Below are 11,451 nucleotides of genomic sequence, written 5' to 3'. Positions count from 1 at the left end.
CTTTGATTCCTGGTCAGGGGACATGTGGGTTGTGGACTTGATCCCTGGTAGGATCTGTACAAGAGGCAGCCATTGTTTCTTTCTCTCCCTCTCCCTCTCTCTCTCTCTAAAAATCAATTTTAAAAAAACCATCAAAATTTAAGTGATCATTTCAGAAAGCCAAAATTTTTTTTAAATCCTTACCTGAGGTTATGTTTTCATTGATTTTTAGAGAGATGGCCAGGGAGAGAGAAATACCGATGTGAGAGAGAGACATTAATTGGTTGCCCCAACCAGGGATTGAACCCACAACCTTTTGGTGCACAGGGCAACCTCCAACCAATTGTGCCACGTGGCCAGGGCAGAAAGCCTAATCTTGGTGGGGTGGTGAACAGAGCACTGGCCATGGAGTCCAGGGTCCTGAGTATTTATCCAACCTGGTTATACAAACCTGACGGTTATTTTTGTGTCAGTTCATTTTCTCCTCATATTCCTTTGTATGAAATTAGAGGTTTTGCTAGATGGTATCTACAGTGCTTCCAGTTCTGACATTATTTTAGTTCTTCCTAAATGGGGTGGCTGGTTGCTCACTGCTCCTTCCTCCTTCTGCACACACAGGCCCCTGCTGCCTGCTGTGTCTGCTGTAGTGAGTGGCGTCTCTCAGTGGAGATCAAGGAACCTGGTGACTTTCCAATGGGGCTAGAGGTTGTAGGAGCAGAGTCCCTGGTGCCAAGTGTTGGGAACGTCCTTCTCCAAAGTGCAAACCCGCTCTGCCCTGCAGTACTTTCTGATACAGGCTTCAAAAAGGATAGGAAACAGCTGCTTTAGCGCCAATGGATGTTTAGAGCTAGACAAGACTTGGAGAGCCTCACATGGCCTGTCACCCTTATTTTGCAGATTAAACACATCAGACCCAGAGATGGATATGACCATCCCAAGGCCACACTGCTAGGGAATGGCAGAGCTGGGAACAGAGCCACATTCTCATAACTTCCAAGCCCATGCTCCTTCTGCCACCTGGTTCCTTCTTCCCCAAGTGGGCTGTGCAGACAGTATTCCTCTCTCTCAGTCTTCACAGCTCAAAACACAATCATGCTACCTCGGGCAGCCCCTTGTCCACATAAGCGTAATGTTTTTAACCCCCCCTTTTCCATGCCTTTTATACAGATGCTTTAGGAAGATCTTATTCTGTGTCTCTCTGTAACTGCCCACATCACAAATACCATTTGAGAATTACAGAACAATCCTAATTGTGGCTACTAGGCCTAATTGTAGGTGCCAGTTCTGCCCCTGACACCAGGGAAAGAAAGCAGTAAATTTTAATGAGATAGAATAAATGCAGCAGAAATTGTAAAGATGATAGACAGCTCAGTTTCAGCAAACTTAGGATACTTAGAAAAGTCAAAAATACCACTTCCTAACTTAGGACTTCTAGTGTTCAAGAGTCCACTTAGTTTGGTGGCATGGCCACTGCAGTGCAGCATGCATGAATGTGCGTGGAGACTGTGGGAAGAGTCTTTGTTAACAGAATTAGTCCGCAGCTTCCCCACCCCCGAATTTAACCCAGGGACAGGTAGCAGCTGACCTTTCAAAATTATGTTTATGAAAACATGTACCTGCCACCCAGGTAGATGTTTTGATTTTCTGTGCTAAAATAGCTCAGGAAAGTGCAATCATTAATGTTAACAGGCTGGCTTGGGAGTGACTTGTGAGAAAGGAGCTATTTGTTTACTGAAATGATTTACTGCAGTGGTAATTAATATAATGTTGATTTTAGTGTGATGATAGTTAAGACCCACTGTATGTGCTTTTAAATGCAGGCATAGCATTGTTTGTTTTGGAATGATTCTTTTAATGGATTACTACCTTCATGGAGTTGAGCTAACATCAAATTTTGCCATGTGAAACTAGAGAAATCTCCAAGTTCTGTTGCCCAACAGTATTTCAGGCACAACAGTAGTTCAAAGTTTGTCTTCTGAGTATTTATTTTATATGTTGTTGTTTTTCTTTTGGATTTTATCCTGTTATTAATTTAAAGAGAAACATGAGAATTAACTTATGCTCGAGGCTTTCGTATATGTATTTATCTCACTAAGTTCTCCCAATTATCCTGAGATAGCGTTATTCCCAGTTTACAGACAGGGAATAGCAGGGTTAAATATTAGTTTGTCTAAGAATATACTGACGGTAATAAATGCAAAGATAGAACTGGAACTTTCTGCTATATTCTTTTCACATGTGGCCCAGCAGCTGCTTCTTTCAGAGTTTCCTTTCTCAGTCCTTCTGTGGCCTAATATTCAAACCATACCTTGTTCACTACCTTTACTTGCAGCTCTTTGCTCACTCCTTAATGACTGTGCTCCTGCTCTGAAATGTTTTAAGATCTTGCCATCTTTCACTCAGTCTCCAATAAATATTTTTATTTATACATGTTTACTTTATTTTCATAGATATTTGTACTTTTATTTCTTCCCTTACTTTCAGGGTTTTTCCACACTTTTCTAGAACTTAGGATATTTTTCAAAGTAAATTTCTATCAGCCTTCTTGAGAGCTGTCCCCTTCCACTGATGAAAGAACTTTCATCAGTATTTTAAAATTATTGGACGTAGGTTGCAGGCTTACCCTGCTCTTAAAAAAAATTACATGTCACATTGTACTTCTAAATGTTTATTTTTTTCATTAAAGTAATTAAAAATGGTGCTCAACCTTAGTTGCACATGAGAATCAGCTGGCATCTTTTAAAAAGTACTCATTCCGAGGCCCCAACAAGAAGAGAAGAGAGAGATCTTGAAAGCAGATTTTGGAGTCATCAATATTGCCGGCAAGGAGAGAGAGATTAAAGATGACTAAGAGGCTTTTATGTTAGAAGTTCAGGGTAGGGCTTTTTAGTTCGTCCTACATTATCTCCTCATCGGTTCTAAACTATGGCTTCTGTACACATGAGGTAGCAAGAATGGGGTGAGTAAACAAAGTAGTACTTTATTAGTAGCTCAGCAGACACCTGATTATTATATCCAGTAAGTACTCCATTTAAAAATGACTTGTGGGATAAAACTTGGACTAAGGGTCCTTACCATCTTGGATGGTCTGACTTACTTCTGTCTCAGGGAGAAGAATATGTGAGAAGAGAAGAGGAGAGAAAAAAGGTCCATCTGGACCAAGTCAGCCCAGATCAACTTAACATAAAAGGCAGGAAAGAGCGCTGGCCAGTGGCTCGGTTGGAGCATTGTCGCATACACAAAAGATTTCAGGTTTGATTCCTGGTCAGGGCACATATTTAGGTTGCGGGTTCAATCCCTAGTGTAAAGCAAGTATGTCAAACTTGAGGCCTGCAGTACTAGACACAGAAACATATTTAATTTTCAAAACTGCTCAGTGAAGTAGATGTTATCATCATCATTCCCATTTCACAGATAAGGAAACAGAGGCACCCAGCTGTGTTAAATAGCTTGTCGAGATCACATAGGGGCAACACTGAACACAGGAGAGAGAGGAAGAAGGAGAGGCTTCAAGAGACAATCCCTTTTGTTGCCTGGAACAGGGAACAAAAGAAAAAGTTGTTCAGAACATGGACCTGTAGGACACACCTCACCTGCTAGTAAAATGTGGTCCAGTCAATATTTCAGACACCAAGCAAATAGTTGAGCAACACTGCTTCCTCTAGTGTAGAGTCAGAAAGCTGGGGTGCTGCCAGAGCTGTGGAGAGAGAACTGAAACAGCCTCTCACTCCTGTCTGACATGTGCAACCTAGTAAATAGGGATGCCCCAAAAGGAGAGAGGGTGTGTGCAGGAAAGGGAAGTGGTTTGGCTAAATGAGAGGATGACTTTGACACATAAACTGTATGGGGAAGGATAAGCAATTGGAAACGCAGAGTTGGAATTTGGGGCAGTGATCTGGACCACAGCTGATGGAGGCGACATCATTGCAGAGTTTGTTCCTCCAGACTGCTCTTGAGGACCCTTTTTGTTTTATAGCCTGGGTCTAGTTCCCATAGCTCAGGGTTTCCACCTCATTGACTGTTGTTGAGAGCAGCACAGAGCGAGAGACTCAGACTCACTGCAGTGTTTTGTCACCTGTGTGATGGTCTGTGCTTTGCCAGGATCATGGAATAGGAAGAACAGCATGCCGAAAACTACCTTAAGACTACCTGATCCAGATGACTACCTACCTTCTGTTAAATCCTTTGGCTTATCTTTGTTTTCTTTAAAACACATTTTACAAATTATGGTAAAATATGCATAACAAGGCTTATATAATGTATATTTTAAAGTATACAGTTTTGTCCTGGCTGGTTTGGCTCAGTGGATAGAGCATTGGCCTGCGGACTGAAGGGTCCCAGGTTCGATTCTGGTCAAGGGCATGTACCTTGGTTGCAGGCACATCCCCAGTTGGGGGTGTGCAGGAGGCAGCTGATCGATGTTTCTCTCTCATCGATGTTTCTAACTCTCTATCCCTCTCCCTTCCTCTCTGTAAAAAATCAATAAAATATATTTTAAAAAAACAAAGTATACAGTTTTGTTAAATCCATTTTAACTATTTTTAAGCATACAGGTTAGTTAAATTCATTTTGATTTTAGTCTACTCTTGTTTTTTTTTACCACCTCAGTCACTGTTGTGGACCAAATGGATTTATACTTACTTCTCTCTGCAAGTATACCCTGAAAAGCATTTACTTTGTACCGATTTTCCCTTAGAATCATAAAATTCTGACAGCGTAAACGGCTTTTGAGATTAATGTAGTCCAATCATTGTTATAGGTGAGGAAACTGAGGCTTAGAGAATTGAAAGTGACTTCCCCTAGATCATGAGCATTTGCAGCAGAGCTGGGTTTAGTTCCTGGTAGTCCTTGTGCTGCTTTGCTTGTTTTGTGTTGTTTTTGTTGTTGTTGTTGTTTTTGCTTAAGCTGCTCACAAAACTGACTTCCCTGATTTTGCTCCCTCACACCCCATTATTTTCTTCTGAGACATTTCAGTTTTTCTCGGGTAAGCTTTATTGTATTAAAGCCCTTTTGTACCTTGCATGAAATCTTTCATTTGTATGTGTGTACTTAATAAATATTTATTGAGTGGATATTTCCTAACTTCCCATCATTATTGTCTTCCACTCTCCTCTTAAAGTAATGCATCCTACTCAACTTTAAATAAATCTAGCAGATTGGCAGAGATTTTAACTCAACTTTTTTTAGTTTGTTTGCATGAACAATAGTTCTGCATCGAGCATTCTAATCCCACCCTGTCTGCTGGGTCTAAAAGTCTCCCTTGTCTCAGTGTTCTCGGGACCAACAGGCCAAATATTGCGCCAAGGTTTGACAGACTGGCTGTCAGGAGACTGATGCTAAACATTGGTTGAGATAAGAGATGTATAGCGCTAAAGGAGGTAGTATTTGAATGGGCTGGGGAGAGGTGGAGAGAAGAACCAGGATATAATTTAATTTCTGGGAAAGGGCTGTAAGCAGAAGCCTTTTTTCCTCTCTCTTTATTTTGAAACATCTTGCCATATTCATACTTCATACTCCCTCTACTCCTTGTTTCCGTTGGTCTTTCTGTTTCAAAACTAAACTAAGGCTTTCTACCTTTCCGTTGCACTTAAAGGCTCCATGCTTGTGAAATAAAATATGCCTGTTGTTTTGACTAATAATGAATGAAACTAAGCAAAAGCTCTTATGTCAAACTAAACCTTGAGATATTAAGGGAAGATGAGCACCGTTTATGATCTAGCAAATTGTCTTTCTCCTACTAAGCAATTAAAATTGGTCTCCAGATCTTGCCTGAGACCCAGGGTACTCTCCCTGTATGCCTTCATCTGGTTTGAGTCACTTCTTGTTTGTCATTAGATGTGTCTGCTCCTCCTCTCTCTTAAGAGCAGTTCTGAAAGCCCTTCAGTAACTCAGTCACTTTTAGAAGTTAGCCAAGGTTTTCTCTTCCTTACTAATAGGCTTACTTTCTCTCCGTGATTGTAGTAGGATAAAAGCTTTCCTCATCTCTCTTATCATTTGCTTTATGAATGTGATTTCCTTCTGTTGAATGCTTGCTCCCACCCCACCCCCACCCTCTGTGGAGGCATTAAATTACTGTGTTCTGTAAAGCTGCTCACACAGTTTTAATTTCATGTACTATATTATTTTTCTCATCTGAAACTATATTGTTTCCCGTATGTGGATTTCAGGATCTCTTTTTAAAAGAGGTTGTTTTTTAAATTATATTTGGCCTCGTTCCCCATTATCAATGCTTGGACCATATGGGAAGTCCCTGGGATAGCAGTTGTGGTTTCTTTCTAGCTTATTATCTCACTCCTCTCCTTCCTTCCTCCCCTGAAGCTTCTCACCCTTTCTACTCGAATGCTTTTGGGAGCTACATGGCCGATATGAAAATATGTTAGTGCCCCATTTTACCATGTATCTGTGACATTTATCACTTATACTCTGATTAAAAAACAAACAAACACAAACCCACAAAACCCACGTGTCCAATGGTACTATTAAAAATAGAACGGAAAATCAGAAATCATTTAAAGGAATCTGCAACACTAGGTACTTATCAAGCACAAGAAGAAAATTCCTATGAAAAGTGAAAGAGGAACATAACCTTAATGATGTAAGGACTTTGCTATTTTAGACAAGTATTGAAAGAAGATTGTAACTGTGGTCTGAATATTTTTGTGTCGTAACACAATTACTGACAATAGTTCTCAATTTTATCCCCCAAGAAATTTTCGTTCCAAAATAGAGAACTGAAGGGGTTTTTGGTTAATCAACCTCTTTAGTCTGACTTAACACAAATTTACCCCTAACAGCTACTATATATTGATTACCTGCCATGTATCAGACCAGTTAAGGCCTAGATATGTATTATCACTTTTAGTTCTCATCATTAGGCTGTGAAATAGGTATTATAATAGTCCCCCCTCCCCAGCCCTGGCCAGTGTGCTCAGTGGTTGGAGCGTCAGCCTGAGCACCAGAGTCCAGGGTTCGATTCCTGGTCAAGGGCACATATCTGGGTTGCAGGTTTGATTCCCCGGCCATGGTTGGGGTGTGTGCAGGAGGCAACCCATCACTGTGTCTCTCTCACATCGATGTTCTCTCTCTCTTTTTCTCTCCCTTCCCCCTTCCTTCCACTCTCTAAAACCAGTGGGAAAAATATCCTCTGGTGAGAATTAACAACAACAACAAATAGTCTCCCACTTATTCACAAGGGATACCTACCAGGACCCAGTGGATACCAAAACCGAACCCAACTATACTCGGTCTTTTCCCTATATATGCATACAGTTTCACTTACAGGAAATACTTTATGGCTTCTCTCTGGCATATCCGAATTGCCAGCATCGCTACTCTTATACTTTGGAGCCACTCTTAAGCAAAATAAGGGTGATTTGTGCACAAGCACTGTGATACAGTAGCAGTTGATCTGATAACCAAGAGAACTACTAAGTGACTAACGGGGAGGTACTGCCCATACAGCCTGGATACCCTGGACAAAAGGATGATTCACGTCCCAGGTGGGATGGAGTCTGGAGTGAGATTTCATCACGCTACTCAGAACAGCATGCAATTTAAAACGTACGAATGGTTTTATTTCTGGAATTTTCCATTTAATATTTTCAGACCATGGTTGACTATGAGTAACTGAAACCTCGGGTAAGAAGCCTCAGTACTCTGTGTTAGGGATGAGGAGACATTCTTAGTAGGTAATTGGATCAGAGTCACGCAGGTGTTAGTGGCCAACTGAGGGTGTGTATCAGGTCTTTTTGGTTCTCTTCCTATTACTCTGGGATGCTTTTTGTTAAAGATCCCTATTGGAGAGTTTAGCCATTAACCTCTTGAATTTTGTCCAAGTTCACACAAGGAGAAAATTGATCAGTGCAGGGTTATCTGACCCAAAGCCCATGGTCTTTCCATTACAGCATGTTCCCATGTCTAACAATAATAGCTAATATTTATTCATCTCTTATTTATTGACCTCTTAATATTTATTGAAACCTTATCACTTTACTGGATTATTTCATTTAATCTTTACAGCAGCCTTATGAGCTACCATTATCTCCATTTTACAGGTCAGTAAATTGAGGCACAGAGAGTTAAAGTAACTTGGCAAGGATCAGAGAGCAAGGATAGCAAATCAGGGATAGTCGCTACTGAGTCTACTTTCTTGCAAAGTGTAGTTTTAAGAAGTTTCTACTAGCTAGAGCTATACTCTCTACTCTCTCTGCCTCACTTTCTTTACTTAAATGATAAAAATAGAGATTACTTAGAAAAGAAGAATTTGTTCACCTTTTCTGGGAAGCATGTTTAAGAGAGGAATACTATTCTCTGAGGAACTGCACCACTGGAGGCCCGAGATCTAGCAGGGCTACTTGGTACTACTCATGATACTTGGTTATGATGGGTAAACAGTGGCCATCTCTGCCTTCATTAGCCACTTTCATAAAGATAACAAAAACTCAAGCTTGTAATGACCAAGAATATATCCTCACCCCAGTCTTCCCTCCCAATTCAGTGAATCAATGGTGATTCACTCTACTGCCTATACGCCCAGCAGCCTATGCAGGCGTTATTGCTCTCTTGTGGTCAACAGCATGCACTCGACTTAGCAAGCCTAATGCAGCTCTGAGGCATCTGCCCTTTGCCTTTGGCACTGTGCTGAAACATGTTCCCATGAAATGAAGTGGCCTTTGTGGCACCCGGACCCGGGACTCACTCTCCTGCATTCTCCAATATTAAGAGCATGGCAGTGCTCGTGGTGTAATTCTTTGGCTTATATACAGCTTTATTGCAGGAAGCAAATAGAAGTTGTGTGCACTGAAGTGATACTAATTCAAAACCCGCAGACCTATTGTTCTTTGTGTGTTTTTTTTCTTTCATCCATTGCTATTGTTTATTTAATAGGACTCCTTTACAACCAAATAAAACTAAAAAAAAGAAAGAAAGAAGAAGAAAGCTGGGTTTGATTCTGTCCTGTGTCCTTGGAAAACGTATTGAACCTCTCTGGGCCTCAGTTTCCTCATCATGAGGATTAGCGATAATGTATGGTAAGCACCCAGTACAGAGCCTGGCATAGAGCAGATGTTCAATACAGAGGGGTCGCTATTATTAGTATGAAATGCAGAGACGATCTTATGATGCAAAAGCTTAGAGATTTCTTTTGTTATGCTAGTAAACAGTGTTTCCCGGGACTACTTTGTGCTGCTTATGTGAAATCCTAGGAAAACAGTGGAATAGTGTTTGCAACAAGGAAAGAGCTCTTTGTTCCTTCAACAGACAAAAGAAGCTCATTATCGTATCAAGTAGTGACTGTTGCTATTGAAATGGTTTATTTGTATGATTTTTTTTTCTGTTTTTCTCCCTAGGGATTTATTTGTGGCTTTTCAGTAGCAACAGGTGCAGCAGCGAGACTAGTGTCAGGATACGACAGCTATGGAAATATCTGTGGGCAGAAAAATGCAGAGTTGGAATCAATACCATACAGTGGCATGGACCACACCCACCGGAAGTGAGTAGAATGTTGCTGAATGATGAACACAATGGAAATTTGGAAGGGGTCGGGGGAGAAGTCTGCTTTTCTTACTGTTTTAAAGATATCTTACTGAATATTATTTTCATACGACTCCTGTTGATTTTTTTTTATAACTGTCCACTTGAATCATTCCTGGCCTATAAATACATTTTCCAGGAAACAAAATTAGCCACCATGTTAAAATGGGGTACCTTGAGGTTTTAATGAGGAAAAGCTTGATTGCAGTGAGCTGCTCTTGTACTTGTTTTCCCATTAGCTTTTTTGGTTGTACAGAAAAGAACATGATATTTTTCTTCCTACAATTATACTTGATGGGAGACAGAGGGATGATAATGGATTTTGAAACATTAAATTTATAATGAAACATCTTGCAATGCATAATTTATAAGTACACATCAATCCAATTTTATAAAAGATGCATTTGTTTTGTCAGACATTAACATTTGTTTTGGGTTCTCAAGGTTCATCTTTTGGATTTCATGAAATTTCTGACTTAATTGTGTGTGTTTTTTCTTCAAAAGAGCTATTTCATTTTTAATGTCTCGGGGGGAAATATATTTTATCGGTCATAGTTTACGTATGATGTCAGTATCTTTGTTTAAACTATATATTTATGTCTCCATCAAACTTTATTAGACAGGTCTAATAAATAAAGACAGGACTTCAGAATTAACCAAACTAATTTTAAGGTAACAAGTTAACCAATCAATTAATGAACTGTATTAGAAAGGCTAAGGAGATTTTAAAAATAGTTTTTAGGCTATATTTTTATTATGAAGCACTTTCCAGGGTGTAATAACTATATTTATTATGAGATAAATCTGTTGGTCAAATCTGGGTCCCTACTGGAAAGTATAAGATTAATTTGATAATTTTACAAATGTGAAGAAATCCTAATAGTTAATCACAACTCAGAGATATTCTTCCATTTAATGAAGGAATAATAAAGTTTATATATATAAAATTTTATTTATTTATTTTTAAATTATTTTTATTGATTTCAGAGAGAAAGGGAGAGGAGTGAGAGAAACACCAATGATGAGAGAGAATCATTGATCGGCTGCCTCGTGCACATCCCACATTGGTGATCAAGCCGACAACCCAGGCATGTGCCCTGACCAGGAATCAAATTGTGGCCTCCTGGTTCATAGGTCATGCTCAACCACTGAGCCATGCCAGCCAGGCCTACATAAAATTTTAAATAATAATAATGAATATTTATGGAGCACACCATAGTCAACAAGCATATGACACTACCCTGTGAGGTACTGAAATGACTTTTCCAAACATCTGGTGGGCAGTGGAATATCCAACGCAGACCATGAGCTTTCCCCTTGTGTGCACCTGCATCCTGTGACAGCAGAAGTGTAACCAGACTCAGGGCAACTTGAAGGATTGTTTCATTTATCCTTTCTGATTGCCTCATGAAAATAACACAAATTTTAGGCCTTGTATTATTTCTTATAGCAACACTATCCCTATATTTTTTGCTTTTACTTTTTATTTTGAAATAATTTTAGTTTCGCGTAGAAGTTGCCAAAAAAGTAAGAGTTCCACATATCTTTTTTTTTTAATGTAGCTAGTGTCCATGCTGTCAAATATTGTTTAACTCTTTAATACTGTTGACATGTACTAAACATACAATATCACCACTTAGATAATTCAGGAAATAGGAGGAAAGGGCTCTATCCCTCAGGTGTGCTGCTCACATGAGGTTGTAATTATTTCTGCGGCTCCCTTTACAACTTGCTGATGACTCCAAGAATATTCTCATTATAAGGTTTGTGTAAATGTCACTTTTCACACTTAACCTAATGGAGGTTCTTTTGTTCAATTTTTAATTTCAAATCCTTGGATTATTCTATGTACATTTTGATCTCTTACAAAGAGACTCTGCTATTATTACAAAAACGTGGTTCCTTTTCCCTGAATGCTTAACATAGTCAAGAGTCACGCGT

General features: G+C 39.6%; 1 protein-coding gene across 3 annotated transcripts in view; it reads left to right on the top strand.

The window, feature by feature from the left end:
• The window catches only part of SLC44A1 (solute carrier family 44 (choline transporter), member 1), a 110,034-nt gene that overhangs the window by 330 nt on the left and 98,253 nt on the right, over nucleotides 1-11,451 (top strand). For 2 of the 3 annotated variants that reach the window (XM_006768730.2, XM_015567197.1), the window contains exon 2: nucleotides 9,327-9,469. In XM_006768730.2, coding sequence (XP_006768793.1) covers nucleotides 9,327-9,469 — 143 coding nt within the window. Of the gene's footprint in view, nucleotides 1-8,893; nucleotides 9,009-9,326; nucleotides 9,470-11,451 lie in introns of those variants that run through there. The other variant, XR_001514744.1, reaches the window with a different exon arrangement.

Source organism: Myotis davidii, unplaced genomic scaffold (genome assembly GCF_000327345.1).
Source record: "Myotis davidii unplaced genomic scaffold, ASM32734v1 scaffold723, whole genome shotgun sequence".
Classification (NCBI taxonomy): domain Eukaryota; kingdom Metazoa; phylum Chordata; class Mammalia; order Chiroptera; family Vespertilionidae; genus Myotis; species Myotis davidii.
Note: the sequence above shows the minus strand (reverse complement) of the source record. Positions and strands in the feature narration are given on the sequence as shown.